The 27,454-nt window shown below is 38.6% G+C and overlaps 1 protein-coding gene across 4 annotated transcripts in view; it reads left to right on the forward strand.

The window, feature by feature from the left end:
- The first annotated feature begins 679 nt into the window (after positions 1-679).
- Positions 680-27,454, forward strand: part of VGLL3 (vestigial like family member 3) — a 46,467-nt gene continuing 19,692 nt past the window's right edge. The window contains exons 1-3 of one of the 4 annotated variants that reach the window (XM_047794375.1): positions 680-1,440; positions 13,066-13,348; positions 22,059-22,589. In XM_047794375.1, the coding sequence (XP_047650331.1) occupies positions 1,315-1,440; positions 13,066-13,348; positions 22,059-22,589 (940 nt within the window). In that variant the 5' untranslated portion in view covers positions 680-1,314. The other 3 variants (XM_047794374.1, XM_047794378.1, XM_047794376.1) reach the window with 3 other exon arrangements.

Below are 27,454 nucleotides of genomic sequence, written 5' to 3' on the forward strand. Positions count from 1 at the left end.
AGCGCATTACTACCATCAGTATTTTGACATCCAGGTTAGCTTCTCCTCAAAGGACAATCTGTGTAAAACAAAGAGAATGTTCTGTGTCATATATACTTGTTAAAGGTCAGAGAGTTTGTTTATTTACAAAATAGGTATAATTCTTTTTTTACTTTATCTGATTATATTGAAATATATTGTATTCTAGGAACATTTTCATTTCAGAGAGGGCTGTAAGCCACTTGCACATAAATAAACCTTTAAATAATAGCTAGATGGGTTTAATCGTCTGTTGTTGTCTGTTGCTCTATGGCAACCAGGCTGAAAAAGCCAGAAGAGGTTGACATCCCACAAGGGCGTCATACCATGAACGTGTAAACTTGAAGCGGAGATTGCTTGTAGAAAACTGTGTTGCATTCTTGGCATGTGTGCACTTGCAATGAAGTTAACTTTCACTTATGGTTATATTTAATGTAGGAGCTAATCCCAGTTTATTTTGCGCCTACACTGCTTTACCCCTTCGTGCACTTGCCCTTCGTTTAGCCTTGGCCTCTACGTTGGTGTTCCTTGTAAATTTCCTTGAGTCTGGGAAGCCCTTGCCCTGGCGGCCAGGTGACAGGAGACAGGGTGGGAACCCGCGGAGCTTTAAGGGCGTGGAGCCTCTCGCATACCATTCCCGCCTACCACCGCCCAACTGCCAGGAGGCGGAGAGGGCTTCCAACTTTGCTCCAATCCGCGGCCGGCCCTCCCCGGGGTCCCCTGCTGGGTGACCCGCCCGCCACTGACTGAGTCGAAGGAACTTCGCCGAGCTCCGCTTCAGAGCCCGGGAAGGCGAGGTGCTCCCCCTCCTCCTCTGCCCTCCCTCTGCCCCCGCCTCCCGGTCCTCGCCCAGCCGGGAGCGCCAGCGATAGGACAAGCCCCGGGCGTGCATTGTGTATATGCAAACCAGAGGCCGGCTCCCCAGGTCTGTGCGACCCGGACGGGGCTGCGGCAGCGGCTGGCGCTGCTTGGGGTGCCGCAGCCCTCGCCGGAGCCCTGCACTGTCATGCCCCCGCCGCGCGGCGGGCCAGTGCGTCCCCGAGTCGCTCTATAAGCGCAGGCCAGGGGACACCACCCGGAGGGGCTGAAGATGAGGGTGCCCGCGCATGGGCCCCCGCTGAGTGCCAACCCCTCCCGAGCCCGCGCCCCGCGCGGAGCCCGCGGCCGCCGAGGACCCGCCTTCGCCGTAGTAGCAGCTGGAGCTGCGACAGAGGCAGCAGCTGCGGCGCCGGCGCCGGTTGCGCTAGCGCGTAGAGAGGCGGCCGCAGCTCCGGGGCCGCCGCTGCCCCGGCTGCCATGAGTTGTGCGGAGGTGATGTATCACCCCCAGCCGTATGGAGCGCCCCAGTATCTGCCCAACCCTGTGGCAGCTGCAACCTGCCCCACAGCCTATTACCACCCGGCGCCCCAACCTGGCCAGCAGGTGAGTCAGCGACCGGGCAGCCTGCCGGGGGCGGGGGCGAGGGGCACCGAGAGTATCGGTCTTGGGATCCCGCGCTGTCCCTCTGGGACGGGTAGCTCGGAGGATGCTCTGAGACTTGAAGGAGCGCCCTTGAGCGGAAAGCCATAAGAAGAGAGGAGACAAGGCTTCAGAAAGGGACAAGCAATCAGGTGGACAGGTAGGGATTCGAAATGAGGCGTTACCTGGCTAGGGGCTTCACTGAGCTGTTGTCACTGGAGCTCAGAGGCTATTCCTCATAGCCACCCTACTCTTAGGGCTCAGTTCTCTGAAGCTTGCCAAGGGCATCTGTCTTAGGAGTATGTGAGTAAACTTAAACCAAATATTTTGTTTTCTCTGAAAGGTAAAGTGTTTCAGGGTTTTCTTGATTGAAGGGATGAAATGTGTCACTGACCTAGGGGAATCTCCCTGAACAGTGAACTCATAGAATGACTTTTCTGGGACTTTGCTAGTGGAACATGGGTCTAGTTTATTATCTATCCAGTGTTACTAGAAGTTCTCTGTAAAGTCTGTCTTCTTCCCATACTGTGACTTAGAGGATAGGGATTGATCCCCGAATACCTCTTTCATTTTTAATTCCATCAAAGCAGGGAAGTGTTACGGTTCAGTCTACTGGCTGGAACCCTTTTCTTTCCCAGCCAAGGTGTAATCTTGCATCAGTGGATGCTGGATCTACACCACTCCAAGGGTGACTGAATGCTGTCTGATAAAAAAAAAGTTCAGGAATTAGGGAGATGATTCATTTCTTTCAGAAGGAAGAGTAGGGTCCTAGGGAATTTAGCACAAGGTACCCCTGGACATTCCTTTCTCGATGCCAACAGAGTGTCTGTCAAAGCTTAGTTAGCGTTACGTGGAATATGTATGTGAGCATGTGGCCAGGGGCTGTGCCAAAATATGGTCCTCAGACTTTGGGAATTAGGGTGTGTTGATTTGGTAAGACTTAAAAAAATACAATTTCTATTCTCTGAGGTGGAGACACCTATCAGGGATTTAGATGTGGTTCCAGTGTTAACATCCACAAAATTTATTGATTGATCTTTTTTAGTTTCTTAAAAACCATGTGTTCTATTGTGGTTTTCAGGGTTTGGCTCTTCAATTAATTTGGACACTTAATTTCTCTTTTTCCTCTACCTCTGCCTCTTTACTACCTTTATTGTGCTACTCTTTAGAAAGAAATTGTAACTTCTGTTCAGAATTTAGGGACTGAAATTCAGCTGATTCCAGAAGGGTATATACTTTAGATTTATCTGCTAAACAGTATGAGCTTGTATGAGCTTAAACAGGACCAACTAAGTCCCATTTTCTTACTATCTTTTTTTTTTTTTAATATTCAGCAGTTTTAGGATTTCAAAGCAAGATTACTTTTAGGGAAGGGATTGGGAAAGCATTTTGTAATTTGTGATCAAGGGTGACAGGTTAAACATTTTGTTATGCTGTTTGCTTTTCTTTGGCTTTAAATATAAAAGATACAAGTAAGAGAGAAAGCCATTTAGGTACAAGTCAAGCAAATGAGACAAAGAGATGCAGGATATATACTTTTTGTGTGTTTTATGAACACTCTGTCCCAGATGAACCACCCTTTCCTTCTTTCCTTTCTTCCATCTCAGAGACTGTAGAGGCCTTCAATTATCAGTTGGAATGTGGACAGGCAACAGACTCAAACTTTACTAAACATTCAGAAAGGTATTTTTCCCCTTCAAAAATAACTTTAGCAGAATAGTTGTGAATAAGGTTTTTTTTTTCCAGAGTTGTGAAAATATTTCCATTAAAATACGAATTACTGGTGGTGGTTAGAATTGAAATACTTTTTTTGAGCTAGATAGTAAGATTCAGTATCAGGAAAAGTATAAATAACTAATTATGGCATTTATTTTTCAATAAAAAATAACTCTGATACTTTAGCTTTTTCAATAGCACCAAAACTCATTTCCCAAATTGCATTATTTTGCTAAGACCATCAGTAAACTAAAAAAAAAAAAGCTTTTTTTCACCTGAATTGTCCACCTTGATGAGTGACAATTATTAATAAATAGTGATCAATTTCTACTATCCTTTAGGCTTCTGTAGATTTTGTTTAAGTTGATGTTAGGCTTTGTTGACCTTAAGAACTTAGTTGAGAAGTGTGCTTGAAATTTTCGTGTTGCTTTTCTACACTGGCTTGTTCCAGATTATTCTTTTTTCAAGTAAGAAAACTATTTGTCTATAACTGGCTAGCAAAATAAAAAGACAGTAGTGTAACTACTGTTCTTTTACTGTCAGGAGTTTATTTTGATGACCTATATTTTCTATTGGAAAAAGGAATAAATCAGGAAATTCTTATCAGGCTGACAGCATTTTTAGACTATGCGGTGCGTGGGTGAAGTGGGACTAATATTGACTTGGCCCCAACGTAGTCATCTGAGAATACATATTTTGGTTGTTTTTGCATTCCATAAGGTTTTATCATTATTATCCATGAAGATTGTTTTCTCCGTACATGGGAAGTGACCCCTAATAGCATCTTGCCTGGGAGACAAAAATAAGGTCTACAAGTCCTACTGCATTTGCTAAATTGACTTGTTGAGAACAAGAAATACAAATGTTAGAAAGTTTAATGGTCATTTATAAAATGTTAGAAAAGAGAGCATTCAAGTTTTGTATCACTTCTGTATTTTCAACTACTGAAGTATAGCTTTGAACTGATTTTTTTCTCAAATCCATACAGCTCTGAAAGCCTTGTAAATTATTATGTCATAATGGTTTATTATGATAGATTTTAAACACATAGGTGTATTTTCCTCTTAATGTATGATTATATAATAGGGATTCTTTTTGAAATGGTGGAACTTCATATACCAGGCACATGTACTCTTAGCTTTTCCTCTGAAAGCACAATGTACACTGGAAATACTGTTTCATTTTTTAATTGAACATGTTATACGTTGTAGGTATTAGATTTGTGCCTTGAAAACAGCTTATACATCAGGCTGCACTGTCATGTGTTACTTAGGCATATAGTAGGCTAAGGGAATCAAAGTAAAATATAAATGTATATGAGGAGTCAATTTTATATATCCTGACATTAATTCCTAGAAATTGCATGGCTTGGCATAAATTGCACAGTGTGCTTTATAAAGCCAGGCTTTGCTGAGGTATGTGAAGCCTCTGGTCCCTGTGCCCACCATCTCTTTGTAGCCTTAATGTGTCAGTCCCTACCATCTCCTTAGGAGAACTCTTGACTCAGTCTCTCAGCACATGCTTCAAAGGCATGATGACACTGCAGAAACATGTGCAGAAAGGAATGTACTCGTATTCTAACAGTGACAGTAGGAGAGAAGAGAAAAAAAAATTCAAAATAAGTGTCAGGAAAAATTAAGGAAAACAGTTGAAATCATAGATTCCCTTCATACCCTGTGGATTTCTCATCTTAAATGCAGACAATCTGTTGTTGTCTAAGATCTGATCTTCCTTCCCCCTTATATTCATAATGTTAACATTAGGAAGATATTTAAAGCAAAGCTTTCGGTAGTCCATTGATGAGGCGGTGAAAGAAGAGGAGAACAATCCCCCATTCTCTGTGCATAGGGATTTTTAATAATCACACTTTGGGTTTCAGATAAGTTAGAGCATATTTACTCTGTCCTCTTCAAGGTTGACACCTGGGTGAATTAACAAGTGTGCTTTCACTTAAAAGAATTAAAAGCCCTAGGGAGGCAGAACTCCAGTCATAAGTGTGTAAGTTTTTTGCAAACTCTTTCTGTGGATTCTGCCACCTTGGTTGGGTCATAAAATCTCTCCGAGTTTCTGTTTGTTAGGAAAAACCCTGGAAAAACATACTTCAACCCTTCGTTACAAATGGGGAAATGGATGTTTATGGGGTTGAAATGCCTGACTCAAGATTTCAAAGCTAACTGGTGACAAAATTAGCACCACTGGATTCCCTGCTCCCTGGCATGGTAACATCTTTCCGCCATATCATTCAGTCTCCCAAGATTTCTTTTTTTACTATTGCACAATAGGCTTATTTTTGTCTTTAGTGCTCCAAATCAACTTTTTGATAAAGAAGATTAATATGCAGTAGATTCTTTGGCCTTGGAGCTTGAAATTCTTTCCAAGTCCTTGGTAGTGTAAGTTTTTAGTTTTGGCATTCCAAAGCCTTTTTGCAAGCATTTGTATTATGCTAATGACTTTTGCTATCCATGTTGCTTCCTTTGTTGATGAAGCATAATATCCACTTAGCAAATGAACATTAATTTATTTGAAAATAATATGCAGGAAGTAGTATTAATAGTCAGCTTTAAGTATCTCATATATCATTGTCATTCCAACCTAAGTTTAGATTTATTAAGAGGAAAGAACACAATTATATTCTAAATAGTTTCAATACACAGTCCACTTACTAAAGGTGGAGGATCTAATTTTCTTGCAAGTGTAAGCAGGGACTTAAGTGGATTTATAAGAATTCATACAGGACTTCTTTGAGAAAGAACACCCCCCCAATTCCATGCTACACAAAGTAACTTCACTGTAGAGACTTAGAAGCTTCACGTGCCCCACAGTTTTATGCTTCCAATAACTTTCCAGCCAGAAAATTCAAAGCCAGAGGGAAAATTAAACTTTAAAATAACTAAACTGGATTGTTGCGTCTGGCAGTCAATCAGCATGGAGATTACAATACCAATAGTAAGGGCAGACTTGAAATCCATAAAATCACACGTAGAGAGGCTACATTCACTAGGAAACCAGATGCCAGGACAAGTTAGTGCTCTTTGGAAATTTAAGTAGAGGGCATTTTCATTAAAAGTGAGGAAGTCCTACTTCACCTAGCACTCGCATCTTAGAAAGTTGAAGATGACCCAAATGTGACTAATAAAGAAAATGAGGTAGAATGATCCTGTTCATTGCCTTCTTGGGCAGCTACAAAAGCAATGCTGTGGAGACTCCATTGGCAGTATGTACATTTCTGTCTTGGATGTTTCTATGCAAAGGAAATTTTCAATGAGACTAAAAGCATTATGCTCATGATGCTCAGGGCAGATCCTAAAGCAAACTTGAGAGTTAAGTGACTATCCTTCTCAAACCTGGCAATTTAACTTGAATCCCATTCCCACAGGCTCTATTCCCAGGGGACTTTAAAAAGAAATCTTGAAATGGATACGTCTAGTAATAGATAACAGTTGAAGGTATTATCTCTAGAAACAGGTTTTCACTGAAGAAACAAAAACTCTCTAATACTTGAATTTCAGACTTTGGCAGAAATATGAAGGAAATAATTTTGGTCAAAACTTTTGCACTGAATCTTTCAAAAAGCACCTCTTTAAGCAGCTGGTTTTCTGCTTTAACTATTCATTTAGGAAGACCCTAAGAGTGCCCTGGACCATTAGACCCAAACATCTGCTGCTAGAAGCAAGTCATAAATACCATGTTTATAGATATTTCGGTGAATACCAGATTTATGCCAGTAATTTACAAGTAGGGTCTGAACTGGGATAACTGAAATATTTTTCACTTGTCCTATATTTTAGTTAAAAAAAAAAGGAAAGAAAACAAAGGAAGAATGGCTTAATGTGAACAGGTGTCCTTTCCTCTTAAAAATGGTACACATTTTAGTGTGCTAAAACACTTGTGGTTGGGAGATGGTGGGGGGCGGTGAGGTTCAAAGGATGCCTCCTTTCTCGTTACCATGAAGAGAGATAAAGGAAGTACCCAAACTAATTCCTAGGAATTGGACTAGATGACCTATGTCTGCAAATGAATTAGTCTTCAATGGTCTGTGGGTTTTTTTGGCCAGTGTCCTGAAAATTCAGAAGAGGCAGCCAATGTAAGAACAAAATTAAGTGTGAATTTGTCTAGAGCTCCAGCATGTTGCCTATTAGGATATAAAGTTGGACAAGACCTCTGGGATAATCAAGTCAAAATTCTTCATTTTCCAGAAGACAAAACTGAGGGCCTACAGTTTCAGTGTGTTACCCAGATTCATGGGCTAGTTTTGGTCAAATCCTCTTACCGATTACAGTTCTCTTTCTACTATGTTCTCTTCCTGTCTGGGCTTTTAAAGTTCTCTTTCTTTACCATTTTCCTTAAAACCCTCTCTCAACTGCTGTGACTTTCAGTTTTGTGCATCCAAGTGTTTGCATAATGACTGATATAAAATAGGAATTAATTGACAGTTCAATGAATAACAAATTTTAAAAGTGAAATCATCCCCTAAATCTAATAATAGGATTATACAAACATACCAGAAATTTATACATCAGAAACTGTTGCTTCATTCAGAGTAGTCAGTTTAAGGGAGAACACATACCCTCATGATGTGGTCATTGCCTAAAACATTTTGGGAATGCAAATTTTGAAAATCTCTCCCAGCCTGTGGCACATTTTTTTTTGAACATCCTCAAAACTGGAAAATTTTCATCTTTCAAGGGGATGGATTTGCTTGTTGATAATAACCAGAATCACCGAGAGACAAGTATGCTCAAAAATAGCGAATATTGTTTTTGGTCTGCTCCTCCTACTGTTAAGAAAATTAGAAACAACAAGAAAAGGCAAACAAACACAGAATCTCGAGGTGTGACTTTGTCTTACAAATTGGCTCTGGTCACATTTTCAAGATAGGATTTCCAGAAAAATCATAGGCAATTGTATTATATATCTGACTTGCCAAGGGGAAAACATATATCTAGGTATAGAAGGGCTGGTTCATCTAGAAATACATATATTTTGAAGAGCACTGCATTATTTAATGGCTTTATCTCTGATATATGTTAATATCCCTAATTTTTAAAAGTGTTATAGATAACTTAGACTTTCCTTAGTTAGTATATGATAGCATGCTGCCTGTGGGCTTCTATTTGTTTATTCCATTAAACTAAATATACAGAGGCTCATTTTCTTCAGTCTATTTTCTTGGCAGATGCTTTAGTCATGAAGAAATAGGTGCTAATCCCATCTCTGCCATTTACTGGTTAGATGATCCTAGCCAAGTGATTGAGGTTTTTGTGCTTATAAATTAAAATAATTATTAGGACAAAATATTTGTGTGTATGTGAGAGTTAGTGAAATAAAATGTATAAAAGGCCGGTGAACTATCTTCCTTATCCTTGACTAACATTCTGACAATTTGATCCCTCCCTCTCCAAACAGGCTAAGGTCTAAAACTTTAAGTCTCTCTGAGATACATTTAAAAAAAATCTGTTATTCAGGTAAATTCAGATACATATGATTAAAGAGCAACACACTGCTTTATGCCTTTATAGCTTTGAAACCTGTACTCTGGGCTAGTGGTCCTTTCTTACAGGCTCTGACCACCTCTCTCAGGATGAAAGGATTGTTGCATTTAGAGAAGCTAGCTGGTACAAATTTAAAAAAAAAAGTTATTTCCAAATATCCAATGATTCATTAAAATACTTTTGTTTCCTTAGGAAATAAGTTTCCACATATGCACAGTAATCATTTGGCATTTTGTAGGCTTAAGCCTTGGGGAGTTAGTGGTATTTGGCTCCTGACGTGGAAGTCTTTCTCTTGTCAGACAAATCCTTTCCCCTGCACATTCCTGTGAAGGGATTGTTTCTGTTGTGCCTGATGGCAGGCTCTGAGGTGGTTGGGTATGGTTCGCACTGCCTAGGCAGACTCCTTCACACTGCTGCTTTTGCGTTTTTGTGAGTTAGTTTTTAACTTCTTGGCTGTTAACTCCGTCAACTCTCATTCAAGGGCTCTCATTCAAGGGCTGTTAACTCTCATTCAAGGGCTGTTTTACCTTGAGGAAAATTGTCATTACTCTGCAATGGGGGAAGAGATAGTTAAGGTGCATTCACTAAACCAACTTGTCTTTGAAGTCCTTTCTGATGACTTTATTTTTGTTAACAGTTCTTAAGTGTCTAGTAAGAAGAGCATGAATTTTTCTGACAGTGGGCTAATTTCAGGAAGTGATAGTGCACTTTGAGAAAAATATGAACTGGGTTGTCTTTCAGCTTAGATTCAGGAAATCTAGGTTCCGATGATTTGAGATTTAGTTGCAATGAGATTTAGTTGTATTTTATATATTATGTTCAAGAATAACACCGTAACACTAGGGAAGTTCCATTCCAAGGAGCAGTCATTAAGTGAATATAGAATATGGCAATAGTGTACAGAATATGCTTAGTTTTTTTAAAAAAAACAAGGAATTTACGGTCACCAAACCACAGATAACAGAAAATAGTTGAGGCCTAAGTGTCTGTGGGGAAGAATATTAGGGTGGTGTGAATGTCAGTATATGAATCAATTGCTGTTTAAATTCTGTGATCCTGTTTTCTTCATTCTCACATTTGATGTTTTAAAAAATGTGTATAAATTCAGAGTTGGCATTTTAGGAAGGTGTCAGACTATTTGGATTCTTTAGGATTCTTATTTTAATCTGTGATGATGGTGAGGACATAAACGAGCCTATGTAGTGTAAACATAAATATTTAAATTTGTTCATTAAAATTTGTGAAAATTGACTCAACTTTATCTGAAAAAAGTACAAGAGGTAATGATAAATATGCCTTATGTCCTGTCCATTGGTAGATATATCAGAGACTCTTTTTTTATTTTTTTGTTTGATAGTCTCTAAGTAAATTTACTTAATTAATAGAAGACCAGCCTTAAAGAGCTAAGAGAGAGGGGGAAAAAAAATAAGTATATTTTATGACCATTCCAAGAAAATTGTATTTAAATAGAGGGGTCAATATAGATATTTTTATAGTACCACAGGTGTTTATGTATCAAAAAGGAATATTTCAATATATACTTATATAAAAACATGTATATATAGATCTATATTACATATATAAGAAATATAAAGATTATAATCAGTGCATTCATGGAGAGAAGAATTGATATTTAGAAAATAGACTGATGAAAGGTATTTTGATACAAGGGGAGATTTTGCTTACTTTTTTCCCGTTTCATAGTGAAAAATGTGTAACTTTTAATTTATTTGTATCCAATCATTCAACAAATGGTCAAAAAAGAATAACGTGAATTATACAACATTTAGAAAACTGTGTAATCTTAAATAGATTGAAAATCTGTAGTTTAGGAGTTCCCATTATGGTGCAGCTGGTTAAGGATCTAGTGTTGTCTCTGGGGTGACGTGGGTTCAATCCCGGCCTAGTGCAGTGGGTTAAAGATCCAGTTTGCCATAGCTGTGGCATAGGTTGCAGCTGTAGCTTGGACTCGATCCCTGGCCAGGGGACTTCCATTTGCTGCGGTGCAGCCTGAAACAAAAAAAAAAAAAAAAAAGAGAATCTGTAGTTTAAATTCCACTGCCATTAACGTAAAAATTAAGATATTTTATTACTATCATTATTGATCATAGTACTTTGCTGCATTTGCATGCAAATGTAGGCTGTATTTATAATTGATTTGCAGTTTTCAAATTTTTCACATATTTATAATTTTATTTTATCTAAAAATTAAGTGCTAATTGGGATAAAATAAAACATTGTCTTTCTTTGGATTATTAACATAGCCAGGGCTCTTTTATTTAAGGAATAAAATGTTAAAATTAAAGTAATGAAACAAGTAAATGCAAAGCCCGACTCTCACAGATTGATGCTGTGCTGGACGTTTAACTGAAAAAAGAAATCATTTTAACAGATAATACTGAACACTTGTGCAGTGAAGCCACTCTGTAGATCAATTTTAATTTTCTTCCTATATAAAAATGATGCTTCTTTCTTATATGCCTGAGTATTCGGCAGAGTGTGCATATTTGCTTAAAATGGTATAACTTCAGTAAACACACATGCATGGAGAAGAGTGCTGTGATTTGACTAATAAATTGTAAAATTCATTTAGTTTTATGATGGAATTTAAAGCCAGGAGTAACTTTAGAGGCTGGTTAGTTCAGTCCCCTCATTTTATACATAACCTATGTTAATGTGGTGTTTTTACTATTGAAGATAAATATAAACATGCTCAAATCTGTGCCAAACAAATTCTAAGAATTTTATAACCACTTAGTCCTTACCATCACCTATTCATCATCACAGCATATGCACTCAAAGGGCATGAATTATCTATTCATCAAGAAGTGATAACCATATTGACATATATTTAAGTAAAACATATCTATAGATATATTATTAGCCTTTAATAATAATAAACAGCTCGCAATAGGCCCAAACATTTCGGAGCCCATGTCACACCAGAACAACATACTCATTGCTGGGGGAAAGAGTTCAGTTTATTGAACGGTGCATTTATAATTTGGGGCTAATAATTACCATTAGAAACATCAAGGGCCTGGGTTATGTGTTTTGATACTGCTTGCAAAACTATGTGCTTACTGAATATTCTAGAATGATTTATTTTTTTCTACTCGCATTCATTTTCCAGCATGCAGATTTTTGGAAAACAGAAAAACGGTACCACAAAAGGTTAGGTTTTTTAGGGATGCAGATGATAGGATGCTCATTTTGTCATTAAGATAATGAGTTTTATAATTTTCAGGTTATCATATATAATTTATGCAGAAAGTGTTGATTATGAACATGATATGTTCTCAATGAAAAAACATTTGGAAATACTGAAAAGCAGAAATAAGAAAATAACTTCAGGCATACCACCGAGAAAAAAAAAAAAAACATAACATTTTGGTGATTCTTTTTTCCGTGTTAGATATCCCTCCCTGCCCTCCTTCAACACATACATGCACACACATATGTGCATCTGCATGTTTTTATTATGCGTTCTGGGTCCACCACTTCTCTGTGCCTTAGGTTTCTTCATCTTTAAAATAGATATAGTAATACTAATCATGTTATGGAATTGTAGAGATTAAATGGGGTAATAAATATGAGTATCAGTCATAATATAAACTACTGCTAAACCTATGAACATATGTTTTGAAAATTATTTTTAAATTATCAAAACTTTTTAATTTGAAAGCCACACTGGCCATTGAGAGTATCTTGTCTTATTTTCAGTTAGTCAACATAATACCCATTTTTCCCCCTTTTATGATAATGGTGGTAAGTGGAACATCTGAAAAATATGTTCCATGCAAAATGGATCTTCACACAGACTTATTTTGTCATTTTAGTTTGATTTTTGAGAAATGAGTTCAGCACATCTGCCAAATCCTTTTATAAGATGCTACATTCCTGTTTTTATTTTAGTGTATTTCATTTATGAAAAGCTCTTTTCTTCTCCACCCCTCCCCCAGACAGTTGGGCCTCCCTTCTCCATTTCTCCCAGGCCCAAACTATAATATTGCTATACATTAAATCTTTAAAATAGAAAATGAGAACAAAAATGGAAGGACTCTGTGACTTGTTTATTTTTAAAGTCATTCTCCTTTTGGTATATCTAGATCAAGAAGAAAACAAACCTACCTTTCACAGTCTGAAAATAAACCATTGGATGATTTTTTTTTTTTTTGGCCACCAAATATGAAATAACATTATTTTTTTCAGAGTGGGGAGGAGAAGACTGGTTTGGGGAAGGGGAGATGGAGTAAAGCAAAGGAGAATCCGTTTGCAAACATATGTTAATATATAGAATTTTTAAAGTGAAAAGTTAACTAGTTGATGCTTTTTTACAGACCGTCTTTGATACTGTGTTTTGTTTATTCCATCCCAGAAGAAGTTAGCGGTATACAGCAAGATGCAGGACTCTCTGGAAGTCACCCTTCCCAGCAAACAAGAGGAGGAGGAGGAGGAGGATGAGGAGGAGGAGGAGGAGGAGAAAGACCAGCCTGCCGAGATGGAGTACCTTAACTCTCGCTGTGTCCTTTTCACTTATTTCCAGGGAGACATTGGGTCAGTAGTGGATGAACACTTCTCAAGAGCTTTGGGCCAAGCCAGCACCCTCCATCCAGAATCTGCCATTTCAAAAAGCAAGATGGGGCTAACCCCCTTATGGCGAGGTAAGAATTCCAAAGCAGATGCTCTCCAGGGCACTGACTCTGTTTCGCAACCGCCTGTACCAGGTTCCAGCTGGAGACTTGCCCCTGGAGGACGGATATCCACTTGCTTTTTAATTTTTAAGGACAGCGAGGAATTTCTTTCAGACAAACAGCTGGATCAGTTTTGTCACATGTGGAATGCAGGGTTGGAAAGGATGCAGTCACACCCCTTAAATTCCTCATGGAAAGTAGTGATGCAACCAGCCTGAGTTTATAGTGGCAGGCTTGAGCTGCGAAGCACCATTCCTTAAGCCCCGATGGCCCAATTTGGATCTCTAAATAATAGGCGTGCCTGGATCAGCTTTTAAAAATTAGCTCTTGCTCATTCCACTAGGTGCTACGTGGTGACATAGCAGTGATCTGAGTCTGACCCAGGAATACAGACTTTGAAAGCCTTCTGTGTTCTCTTGAGAGCTTTCTCTGTCCTGCTTTGTTGTAGTGTTAACTCTTTGTAGCATACAACCCAGACATGATTGACTGTATCTGCCTGACTTAGGCTAATTTTTTTTTTTTTTAACCTCAGTAAAGCAAAGCAGTAGGTTGGGCTTCCTCTCCTTTATTTCCTTCTATACAAAGGTCACAGAGGTGTGTTTGAATCTGATTTCTGACTCACAGAAAATGACCGGGTGACAACTTAATTGGGATAATTACAACATTAGAGAAAAAAAGACTGCATCATTCCAGTGGTAGTTTTAGAGAAGTGTGTTATGAACGTTTCTTTAGAACTCATCCGGTTATGAGAAGCATCTGGTAAAATGTTTCCCAAAGTGTGGTTTCCAGGACCAGGAAAGGCCTCACATGTGAGTTTGTTAGAGATGCAAATTCTTCAGGCCAAGCCCCAGACCTACCAAATCAGAACCTTTGGGGTAGAGTAACCTGTGTTTTTACTCGCCCTCCCAGAGATTCAGAGGCGGGCTCAAATTTGATCGTCATTGATAGTGCTGTTAAAATCATCTATTGCAGCCCCCTAAGTTGGACCTATTGAATCAGACAGAGGCTCCAGAGGGGCACTCTAGAAATCACACTGCAACAAGTGTCCCTAGGTGATCCTATGATGAGGAAAGGCTAGCCCGTGTGGTAGGTCATCTGTGGTCGGAGGCAGGAGGCAGGTGAGAGGTGATGAGCAGTTGGTTCCCTTGTAGCATCAAAAGAATAGTTTTTTCTTGCCTACTTGCCTGTCTGCCTTTCTTTCCTTCTCTGTCCTACCCTCCCTTCCCTTCTTTTTTCCTTCCTTATATTAAATATAAATAACATGAACACTGTGACTGTAAAGAGGAAGGTGGAATCCGTACTCAAATGACCCAGACCTTGATCGAGGTGAATGGGAAAGCATACTGCTTATTTGATGAGTAATTATGAGCTTCCCACAAGAACTGAGAACTTAGTCCTTGGAAGCCCAAGATCCTGATGGAACCAACCAATGTTCTATTTGATAGCACATGGTGAATACTTAATAACTGGTGGAGGATGAAAATAAGAAATCTTTAGTGAATTAGCTGGCTTTAAAAATTAGTTTTATATGTCAATAATGAATCCTATCAGGATAATCAATCCCAGGAGAGTAATGAATGCAATGCCTAATTCTTTTAGCATACTGACACATGCAACCCACTAGTGACTCAACTTGTAATATAGGAATGAAAGTCCAAAATTATAGCTAGATGTGAGAGTCAATATCCAAAGTATCATTGCAGGAGTTCTTGTCATGCCTCAGCAGTAATGAATCTGACTGGAATCTGTGAGGATGCGGGTTTGATCCCTGACCTTGCTCAGTGGGTTAAGGATCCAGTGTTGCCCTGAGCTGTGATGTAGGTCACAGATGCGGCTTAGATCTCCTGTTGCTGTGGCTTGGTGTAGGCCAGCAGCTATAGCTCTGATTTGACCTCTAGCCTCCCTGGGAACATCCATATACTGCCTCACGTTCGGTCCTAGAAAGCGAAAAAAAAAAAAAAATCATTGCCAGAATAGTTTTAAGTGAGGTGTTGTTGTTTTGTATTTGCAAAAACTCTATAATTCAGTGTTTTTTTTTTTTTTTTGGTGTGATTTGCATTACTAAGTATAGAAGACTTTTGGACAGACATTGAATTTCAGTATAGAGTGTGTGGGTAAACGGTAATGTTTTATTAACTATTGTTAGCATTTTCTTGGCATTATAAAGTTTAGCCTTCAAATCTATCTCCTGTTTCATTCATTGACTTATGCATCAAATATTTGTTAAGGTCCTTCTATGTTTCAGTTAGTGGAAATATATCATAAATGAGAGAGTCTAAGCTTCCATGGAGCTTTCTAGTGGAAGAGACAGGCAATACATACAAAATGAAATACAAAGTATTGTTTCACACAGGGTGAGAATAGATGGTTTAGGACTATTCCATTTGAGCACAGACCAGAAAACAAGAGTGCTTCTCATAACACAGATATCTAGGGGGAAATTATTCAAGGCAGAGGGAACAGCCAGTGCAAAAAACCCTAAGACACGACTGAACTTGAATATTCAATAAGAAGCTGATATGAGTGGAGTGAAAAGAAAAGGGATAGGTAGAGGCCAGAATTTTTAGAACTTTGTAGGTCATTTTAGTTTATCAGGGTAGCTCAGGCAAACATAGCACACTCTGCAATTTCCATCTCTCCCTTTTCCACTAAGACTAGATATAATCTATCTAGTTATCTCATATAATTTTCTCCAGTATTCAGAATAATGCATTTCTATATAAAAATATGGAATATGAATTGAGTGATTGTTTAAATTAAATGAACCATATACATAACATATACCCAGGATTAGAAAACAAACAAAAAAGTCCTTACTAGAGAATTTATTAGTGATAAGTTCTATGAAATCTTTGGGTAAAGTTTTCTTATTTTTAAAATAAGGGGATTAAATGTTGAAATTTTTTTCTCTGTGAAGTTTTCTGATGTCAGATGTATTTTTTACTTTTCCCCTATGGATAAAACCTTGCCATAGTTGTTTCTAGTTGGGACTTAGTGTTTTTAGTTAAGTACACATAACTTGGATAAAATTCATAGGATATTCACAAAATGTTAATTAAGGATTTAGAAAATATGTTAATAAGAAGTATAATAAATTGAAATCCCCGTGTCTAGTGAAGAGATTTGCTGGGAATATTGCATTAATTGTCAAATCAACACAGGTCTGCATATTGCAGTCTTTGGTTGGATTATGTTTGTTTTGTGTTCAAGTTTGGACCTTATTACTGCTTGGTTGATATGTGATCTTGGATTAATTCTTAAAGTCTCTCTGAGTTTAACTTCAGTATGGGTTTATTGATAGCCATGTCTAGGGTTATTGTAGAGATTTATTGATAACATATATGGATAATTTGGCATAGGGCTCTATACAGGTGTTAACCAAAAGTCAGATACTTTTTCTCTCTTCCTTAAGTAGGTTTCCACTCATTTGGCACATAGAAAACCAACACTGGATCTTTATTCAGAAACATTGTTTTCTGTAAGTTTGTATTCCTGGCAAAAACACGGTGTCTTGGACATAATAGGTACTAAAGGCTATTGACAATGTTGATGGCCATGGCAGTAATACTTTATGAGGGGCTGCTGACCAGCTGTATTAAATTAAAGGGTCTAATTTATGGCCTGAGCTTTTTACAGTGCTACACAAGTGCTGTAGTGCTTCAAAGGAATTTAAAACTGAATTATGTCTGATTTCAGAATATATTTCCACAGGAAATCTTTAGGCAAATGATAGCATGGCCAGCTAATGATGGAATAGTGGTCACACTTTGAGTTTTTATCTTGATGGGATTAGGAAAGTCCTCTTTAGGTGTTTTGCAGCTGTTAGGCAAAAAACTGACAGGACTTATTTGTATTTTATTTGGCACACATCACATCAACTATCTCTTCTCCTGTATCTCCTAACAGGGACTGAATCAGGCTTCTCAGTTAAGAAAACCTAATGAACTTGATTGTCACCTTACCCATCCAAATACAAGCATTGACTTCAAACGCTGAATGTCTATTCAGTGATGTCAGTGCCCAAATATTATTACAGAAAGTGTGTGTGTGTGTCTATGTCTGCAAGAAAAGGGAATAAAGTCAAGACATAGCCAATTATGTCACTTACTGATAAACTATGCTGAATGGTAAGAGTGATTTTTTTTTTCTTGTAGTTGCTAAACAAGTATTTACTGCTTGATTGATCCACATAGAGTCTGCTTGGAGAAACTCATTTTTATAAGAAGGACCTAGCAATAAACTTAGATTGTAGAGAGGAAGAAGGAAAAGGAGGTCCTGTCTCTCAGGCTGGCTGAGACTGGGAAGGAGAGGGTTGGGCTGCATCTCCAGGAGGCAATCACTGCTGGGAAGTTTAGGAGATTGAGGCCTGGTTTATCTCATTGTCCTGCCTCCAAGGAGTATGGGCAACTGACATCACCCCTTGAAACTCATTTTAGAGTCACGAGGCCCATTTTGAGCAACTCTAGAACAAAATAACTGGAGGGCAATCTTTGGACATAATGGTAATGCTTAATTCCTGAGTGACAGAAAACACTGGAACACATATCATTTCACCTCTGACCCAACGATTTATTTTTATGAGAAGCAGACCAAGAGGAAAAGAATTAAAATTACAGCAAGGGCCCTCTAGGTTGAGAATGGAGTAGCATTTTTTTTTTTTTCCTCAGTGAGGTTTAAAAAAAGGTAAATATTGATGTTTTAAGTAAATATTTACTTTAAGAATGTGTTTTCTGGATATTTTAAAGATGACTTAAGGTAGAGGTTCGACAATATTTTACAGTCCCATTTTTCCTTCTAATATATATTTTTTCAAAATTATGTAATACAATGTTTAATTTTTAAAATTATGTGTTGAATTTTCTTTTGCATAAATTGTTTGCCCTTAGGTTTTTTTTTTTTTTTCCAGAGACAATAAAGGTTAATGTAAAAAGTGTCCCAGCTAATAAAGAACCACTGATGTTATGTGTTAAGCTCTTATGTCTCTAAGACACAGTTCTGCTATAAATCAAGCCAGTGAGATTACTGGGTAGGCTTGGGTGGGTTGTATTGGACAATTTTTTTTTCTTGCCATTTCGAAATAGGGTGTGTATGTATGTGTAATATTTTTTAAACTGAAATGCAAACTAAACCAAAGTATATTTAGAATTTTTCTACGCATTAGACTCAGTGTTAACCTCATCCAAATATCCAGTATCATTGAGCCCAAAGTCACCATGGAGTGTTAATATCACAGTCCTGAATTGCTGAAAAGTAATATTGCATGGAAATAGCATGGGCAGTTTTTCATAAGCCTTTTCATCCAAAAAATGTGGCTGTGATTAAATACTTGTAAGCAAAGAGTCATGTAATGAAAAAAATTTACATACATATGAAATAAGCACACTGATTCTCAGGCATGAAACAAAGACTATCATCTGTTTCTTTGTATCAAGAATTTCTTTTTTAACAATCAAGATACCAAAGAGTGGTTTTGAAGTGTAGACTTGTCCATAAACATATTTTCTATTCAGTATCTTTTCATTTACTTATAGAAGGCAACGTTATTTTGGAAAAGAGCTGCATAGATCTCTACAAACTTGATATTAATCTTGGGAGAAAATAATTTACCTCTAATTTTATTTTTCCCTAGAGCATTTTAAAGCTTTGTTTAGCCCCCTCTATGGGGTGCATTTTTTAGAATAGATTTCTACTTCCAATGATAATATGTACACTAATCAAAATATAATACTTCATAAATAGGATAATATTTTTGGTAAGGAATTTTTTCATTATCCACATTCGTGCATGTATACCTCATATGTGTCAGCATCTGTAAAATAAAATTAGGTCTGTGGACATACAAATGAAAAGAAATAAAAGGAAAGCATTTAGGAAAATGACATATTCTCTGTACTTTTGACATTTTAATGGGGGATATTAATAAGGAGAACTCTGTATCACTGGCACACACCTGTGGGTTGAGCTCAGCTATTTTCAGAATGGGATTCTGGCTGCACCAGAGATAAAGTTATGAGCAGAATGAAGGATTTGGTACCAAAGATCGGATCTGTGAGAGCAAAGTGGCAGGTTGGTGGTGGTAAAGCTGCACTGTGTAATATAAGAAGCCTCCATAAACTCCTTATGAGAGTTTTAAACTTTAAACATTGACAGCTTTCACTTGGGACTGTGATAGAAATATTCTACAAATGACCACAGTTTAAGGCAAATTAAATTTTCTTCCTACAGCTTACACAATTTTCCTTCATCATTAGCAGCCATATTTTGTATGTCAAAGGAAGTCAATTCTTAAATAATACATATTTGCCTTAGTGCCAGTCAGTTTGACTTTAAGTGCTATTTTCTGGTAGACTGTGATTGTGACAAAACAGTCATTCAATTAAAAGTTTACCGGGACTATCCGAAGTTTTGACAAATGGTACATGCTTCCATCCTTTGCCTCACGAAGAACATCATCACCTAGATTTTTGAGATCCATGAGATTGGATGGGGGAGGAGAAGAGGGGAGAGACTTGATTGCAAGACACTGAAAAGCCATCTATCTATAGGACGAATGGGTTAGGTGAGAGCTCTGCTGATGGGGAGAGAGTAGAAGAGTTTGTAGTGCTAGCGCTGCAGCCTTTGGGAAAGCTAGAGAAAGGAAATTTTGAACACCACCGTGATATCCTAATTACATTAGTCAAATTACATGTGTGGGGGTTAAGTCAAGTGAGCTAAGCTTTCCCTGAGGCAAGAAAACCATGTCCTGGAAGTTGATGAAGTGAGAATACGGACATGTCAGACTTCTGAATACTTTTATTTCCCAGTACGTCCTAGGGTATCCTTCATCTAGCAAGATTCTTTTATGTGGAACTCAGTAGACATATACCGTTGTACTATACAACTCTGACTAATGTGCTAAGGAACATTGTCTTTATCTATAGATAGAAATAATCCTAGGACACATCACAGAATGCTTAGTAGTATGGGGCCAGAGAACATTTGACATTAAACAAGCTCAAATACCTCCTATTTGATTGGAAGACACTGAGCCACAGAGAAGTCAACATCTTTTTAGGATCTATAATGAGATAAGGTAATCGCTGAGTGTAATTCCTTGGCTGAGCTCTTCAGACTCCCAGGCCAGGGCTTGCTCAGTTACTAGGCCCTAGAGGCAACAGGCTATTGCTGGGCTGGAGGTATCCATCTTTCTAAATACAGGTCTGACTCTATCATTCTCTAGGTTGAAACCCTTCTAAATTCACTGGACCTCCTTGGGTTGGTGCCCACATTTAGTGCCCAGCTGGCAAGGCCATACCCATCTGGGTCCTTTTTGAACCTCTATTTATAGCCTCGGCCAACTGAACTCTGTTTTTGTCTCTCACATGCTACTTTGTGCGTGTATACATATTTTTGGCCTCTTTTCACATATTTTTTTTTTCATTAACCTAAAACACACTACCCTACCTCTCTAAAAGACTAGCCCTACTCACCCTTTCAATTTAGCTATTACTTTTTTAGGCAGCATTGGTGCCCTCACTCTATGTTTACCCTTCTGAAGGCACCAACCAAGTCATATTGGCAATGTCCATTTCCTTATCTGTCTCTGCCAGATTGTGATTAAAGGTGACATCTGTCCAGTCATCCCTGATTGCCCTATGTTTCACACATAGTAGGTCATCTATAAATATGCTATGATGATTGAGTGAAGAAATTGAATTGAAGCAAACTTGTGGACAGTTCCTTCTCTTGCTTATTTATCTCCAAGTGCTATTTGTTGATATCATGTCCACTTCCCTAAATACCTCCTCAAATCCATTACCCTTACTTGAGTCTCTTCCTTTCATGATTTCCAAAGAATCTTCACCAGATTCTAGATGTTCAGGTTATGGTTGCAAATATAGTTGCAAGTCTTATGACAGAGTCATGATGCATGCCATCCATCTAGGTGGGCTACCTGTCTTCAAAGCCCTGTGTCCCACTTTCCAGCCGTGAAATCTTAGTCTTCTTCCCTGTCTCAATTTCCACATCTCTAAAATGGAGGAAATACCAATAACTATCTCACAGGGCCGGTTCAATTATCCATGAAAAGCCCCTGACATAGTATTGGGCTTTTCACTGGTCACTGACGTTAAGTTCCAGTTTAGAAACTCCCAGACCTCTATAGCAAAAATACACTTGGAATACACTCTCCCTTCTTGATGGAAAATGAGTGTTGGTGAGCATTATTAAGTGTGATTTTACTTGCATTTGTGACATTTGGCATTAAAATGTTCAGTTTGGGTGAAAATTTAATTTTCCTTTAGAAGATCATTTCCCACCTACATCAGTTCCCACCTACCTGAATCAAGTCTATGGCATAAGCGTGTTTTTACCTGAGACATGTTCCTGTGACCTCTGCTCAGACCGGATGGCAGCAAGACACGTAGGAGGAAATTTTCCAATACCTGACTTGCAAACCTCAGCCTAGACTATGCTGGCTGAAGTTAAGCAAGCAAAGTGGGGGATTCACTCAGCACCCGGACCCCTGCATATTGACTTGGCGCAGGAGCCCAGAGGCTTACCTGGTTAGCGATTCACCTCTGTGTTGGGAGAAAAAGAGTGCATACTAATTAGCCTGTTTGTGAAATATTGGACAAGTAGAGGCATGTCTATCCCAGAACTGAATCTCATGTAAATAATGTAATTTCTTCTGTCTTCTCAGACAGCTCAGCTCTCTCAAGCCAGAGGAGTAGTTTCCCGACTTCCTTTTGGACCGGCTCTTACCAGCCCCCACCTGCCCCCTGTTTGGGGGGCGTTCATCCTGATTTCCAGGTCACTGCACCCCCTGGCACATTTACTGCAGGCGACCCGGGCCCCTGGCCAGGACATGGCCTGCATCAGACTGGCCCTGCCCCTCCCCCTCCTGCATCTGAGTCTTGGCACTACCCTCTGGCATCTCAGGTGAGCCCGTCCTACAGCCACGTGCATGACATGTACCTGCGACATCACCATCCCCACATGCACCACCGCCACCACCACCACCACCACCATCACCACCACCCTTCTGCTGGCTCTGCCCTGGATCCAGCCTATGGGCCCCTGCTGATGCCATCTGTGCGTGCGGCCAGGATTCCTGCTCCCCAGTGTGACATCACAAAGACAGATCCAACTACAGTCACCACTGCTACCTCAGCGTGGGCCGGAGCCTTTCACGGAACCGTGGACTTAGTGCCAAGTGTGGGGTTTGATACAGGTGAGCCGGGCGAGTTCCTCATTTTCCTAAAGAAAAGAAATGCTAATAAATAAAGATATTTTAAAAATGGGGGATGTTTTAAATACTTGGGAATATTTTCTCTTACCTGGAACATTAAGCTTTGCCCCATGTTTATAGAACTCACAGTTTAGCAAGAATTCCTGCATTCCTGCAGAAACTGGTATGACTACCTGAGAGAGGTCTCAGAGCTTTTCTCCCATTTCTTCAGCTAGTCTTCTGTTTCTTTGAACTGGAATCTCTGGTACCTTGTGTTTACAAAGATTTAAGCACATTTTTTCAATCTTACATGTCTCTGTGCTCTCTATCAGTAATGTGTAATGTCCAACAGGATTCAGAAATAGTATGTTTCAATAATTTTTCCATCTTTCCCTTTTTTGTTAGGTCTTATTTATGATTTATAAAACAAACTATTTTTCTGAAATATAATCATGGTCTTTGAAAAAAATTAGAGAACACATTTTAAAGGAATCGATTTCTCTGCCCTTCCTTTGCCTTTTATTTTCCTCCCTTTCTTCCTCCCTCCCTTCCTTCCTCTCTTCCTCATCCTCCTCTTCCTCCTTCCTTTCAGTTTCTCTCCCTCTCTCTCTATTTTGAAGCATCAATCTTAAGAGACTAAGGGTTATATTCAACAGATTTACAAAAAAAAAAAAATTAGAAGAGAAATATTTCTTCTCAGAGAACTCAGCTCCTCTCTGGAATTCGCTAGTTCTGAAGGTCATGGTGTTAAAAGTTTGAGCTTGGTTTTTGGAACATATTATTCATATTAATAGTATTAATAGTTCTGTGTTCACAAAATTACAAACAACAGAGGCTAAAAAAGAGCAATCGAGTCAGCGATTATATCCCCAGAATCTACATTCCAAAGTCATCCACCTCTCCCCTCCAGTCCCAGGTTCTTTTCCTGGAACCCTTTGTGACCAATCAGGACTTTCTCTCTAGAAGTTTAAGGGAGGAAATTCATTCTTTTCTTTTTTTAAAATTTCAATTCTGCCCTTTATTTTGTCCTCATGATGAGAATACTCAATGTTTTCATAGTTTTTCTCATTTTCATTCTTCGTGCACAGGATCTTTCATCTGAATGCTGGTCACAGCAGAGAGAACTCCCCAGAGTAATAAATCTTTAGCATTGAGTTGCGTTCACCCTGACATAAGTGGAACATTCTTATCTTGGTAAATTGGTTCTCTGCTGAGCTTTCCAATGTTGGCCATGGCCTAACCTCACCCATTTCAGCTTCCTATTTAGTCTCTGGGTTCAAGCCACTTTTCTAAACTGTAAGGGGACTTGATTTTCCCTTTCTACAAGAGAGAATGTGATGGCACTAACTGCTACAGGCTTCCCTTCCTCCTTAGCCACATACTAGCCTTATGAACACAATTCTTGAGTCGTTTGATGCCTGGGGCCAGATCTAACTATAGTCCTAGTTTGGTAGCTGCCATCGTTGGCTACCTGTCTCTGGAGGCTCTCAATTTCCAGGTACCTGTGTGGCTGGAGTTAACAGTGCTTTTAGCAGGCAAAAGGAACATTCTCTTTTTACTTAGTTTGGGCTGCTTCAAAAGAATACCATACCCTGGGTGGGGCAAACAGAAAACATTTAATTTCTCACAGTTCTGGAGGCTGGGAAATCCTAGAAGAAGGCACCAGCACATTCAACATCTGGTGAGGGACTGCTTTCTCATTCACAGACACTATCTTTTTAATGTGTCCTCACTAAGTGGAAGAGACAAGGAAGCTCTCTAAGTTCTCACTTATAAGGGGACTTATTCCATTCAAGAAGGCTCTGCTCTCATGACCTAATCACCTTTCAAAGGCCTCATCTCTTAATATTATCGCTGTGGGTGTTAGGATTTAACATATGAATTTGGTGGAGACAGAAACATTCATCTATAGTGCCCCTCCCTGTGCATTTTATAACATTAAGGGGGAAGTGATTGCTTTTGCTCTCTGTTTCTAAGTCTCTGTCACTTGTTACCTACTTTTGTACTTGTTAATTTTTGTGTGAGCTTGATTCACTGATTCGTTGTTCAGAATTTTGGCTTGAAATCTCTTTAAAATGAAAAGTCATCCTCCTACCTTTTGGGAGTAGAAAAGAGGATTTTTGTTTTCGTTAAAGAGTATAGAGAGGACCCATATGGCCATATTATATAATAGCTCTTAATACTTACTGAGCTATGAATTACTATATATTGAGTACCTGTAATATAAGGTATTGTCAGAAATAGTTTATATATATATTATTGCTTTTACTCCTTAAACTGTACTTGAGGTGGCTCTTTCCTGTTTCTAATAAGGAAACAGCTCAGTTTTCCTATTTGAAAACTGCTTCCTGAATTGCAAATGCCCGCTGGATTTGAACTAAGACCTATCCAAATCTATGAAATTGGTGGGGTAGCATCTCTCTGTATGTATAAGTAAATGAGACTATGAGTTAAAACTGTTAAATTAGATGTAAATTGTTAATATTGAGCTTTACCTCTTGGACTATGTAGTTCTACTCATTGTCCATAAATGGTGATCATGATCCATGCCCATTCCATAGTTTTGACCCAATTGGAAAAAAAAAAAAGACAAAGAAATCAAGCAGATAAAAATCAAATCATTAGCATAATCATTGTTCAGGTCAAATTATAGATCTTCGATTAGGCTATGACTACAGTTGAACTTCCTAGTATCTTCAGCTAAATTTAGATTCTGGGAGATCCAATCCTAGAGAAAATCTAGTCTTGAGAGAGATTCCCACAGACATCTCCCTTATCACATAGTTCAAAGCCTCATTACTGTGAAAAGATATGATGGTTGCTCATATTTGCCTCAGGAAAGCTTAGTCTGAGGCATGACCCTTGGCATTACCTTACAAAGGTGGCGGGAAGGGCATGTGCCTCCCTGCACGAGGGCTGGCCCATGAAGAGAGAGTGGAAGCAGCTAAGCCATACAGACTTATTTTCCTCTTCTAGACTCAGGCCTTGCATCAGATATCACATCTCTCTCCTGTTAGGAAGAGTTAGTAGAGTTTTAGTTCAGTTTCTTTAGGAAACACCCCTAAGATGCAGTGTTTGTTGTGGAATATTTATACCGTATTGTTTGTTCAGTGAGTGATGAACTGAGCAGAAGTCTCACTGTGGTTAAGTTCATCTGTGCATTGGTGGCTTCTGCAGGGAGTACTGGAGCTAGGATAGCCTTTTATAATTGTCTTGCCTTAAATCCAGGTGGATGAGATTTTATATTCCTGCATTGACCAGTTTTTGGATGGGTTTGCCCCTTGAAAAGGGTTATGACATTAAGCAAGGTGGCCTTGTCAGCTGAAAGCAATTCCCACAGTAAAACAACTGAAGGTCATAAGCTAAAAACAGAAGGAAAATGAATATCTCAACATAGAATAGGAAGGGATCTGACAACCCACCACAGCATCCACTACAAGGCAACAACAAGAGTGTAGCTACTCTTCCACTTTTGTAACCACTTATAAAAGAACAGAAGCTGCTATATAATAAATAGGCCCAAGCTAGGAAGGCAGCATAGTTGAAGAGAATGAGGGATGGTCCTTCCATATACGCTATGCAATGTTGACCTGGCCATGTGGCCCTAGACGGCTCAGAACTCAACCTAGATGTTAGCTGGCCATGGAGTAACTAAGGAAAGAGCCTGCATTCAGGTGAGACAGTATGATACTTCCTGAAGCCCAGGTACTTAGGCCACCAAAATGTAGATCATTTTCATATTCCATTAGGAGACAACTAATTTATTCCAACTGTTTCAAGAGCAATCTGGTAAAGTATATACAATTTTCATCAGTAAGGGAAATGTTTAATAATTGTTGGTGCATTTTTATTTTGCAGCCATTTAGTTAAAGCTAGAGCATGATATAATGAACATGATATAATATTTAGTAACCAAAGAAAGTTTTAAAGTACCTTGTATGGTTTAATTCAAGGGTAAGCAAAGTTTTCTGTATAGGGCCTGGTAGAAAAATTTAATGCTTTGGACACTATCTCTGTTTCCACTACTCAACTCTGCTTTTGTAATGTAGAAGCCACTGCAAATCAAGATTAAATAAATTATGACGGCTATGTCCCCATAAAACTTTATTGATGGACACTGAAATATGATTTTTTATGCTTTTCATGTGTCATGAAATACTACTCTTCTTTTATTCCATTCTTTCTCAATCATTTAGAAACATAATACCTGTTCTTCCATTCTTAGCTTATGAGCTATGTATGAACAGATGCTTGGCCTGATTTGGTCTGTGGGCTATAGTTTGCTGACCTCTAATATATATAGTCTGTATATAGAGTCCCATGCAAATAATTTCTACACACCTCAAAGTATATACCCCAACTTTTTATGGCCATTTCTCCTGGGAATTAGTGTGCGATGTGAGATTCAAAGTTAGATTTCCTGGTTTTATAAGCCCACCTCTGTCCCTTACTAGTTACAGGACTTTGGGCAAATTACTTAATCTACTTGGTGCCTCAACTTCCCTATCTTTAAGAGATATCTCATTGGGTAGTTCTGAGGATTAAATGAATTCATGAGGTTAAACATTTACAAGTGTGCCCTGCATATAATAGGTACTCTGTAAATTCTAGCTATATAAGGTAAGGTGATCAGACTCATTTTTTAGCTTTTAAAAAAATTATCATTGAATTGTATTTCACATATCACACACTTCACCATTTTAAAGTATACAATTCAATAGATTTTAGTACACTCACAATGTTCTACAAACCATTTCCACTATTTATCACCTCAACAAGAAATCCCATAACTCTAAAGAGTCACTCCCAATTTCCTTCTCCCTATGTGCCCTGGCAATCACTAATCTGCTTTCTGCCTCTGTGAATTT

Source organism: Phacochoerus africanus, chromosome 1, assembly GCF_016906955.1.
Source record: "Phacochoerus africanus isolate WHEZ1 chromosome 1, ROS_Pafr_v1, whole genome shotgun sequence".
NCBI classification, from domain to species: Eukaryota; Metazoa; Chordata; class Mammalia; order Artiodactyla; family Suidae; genus Phacochoerus; species Phacochoerus africanus.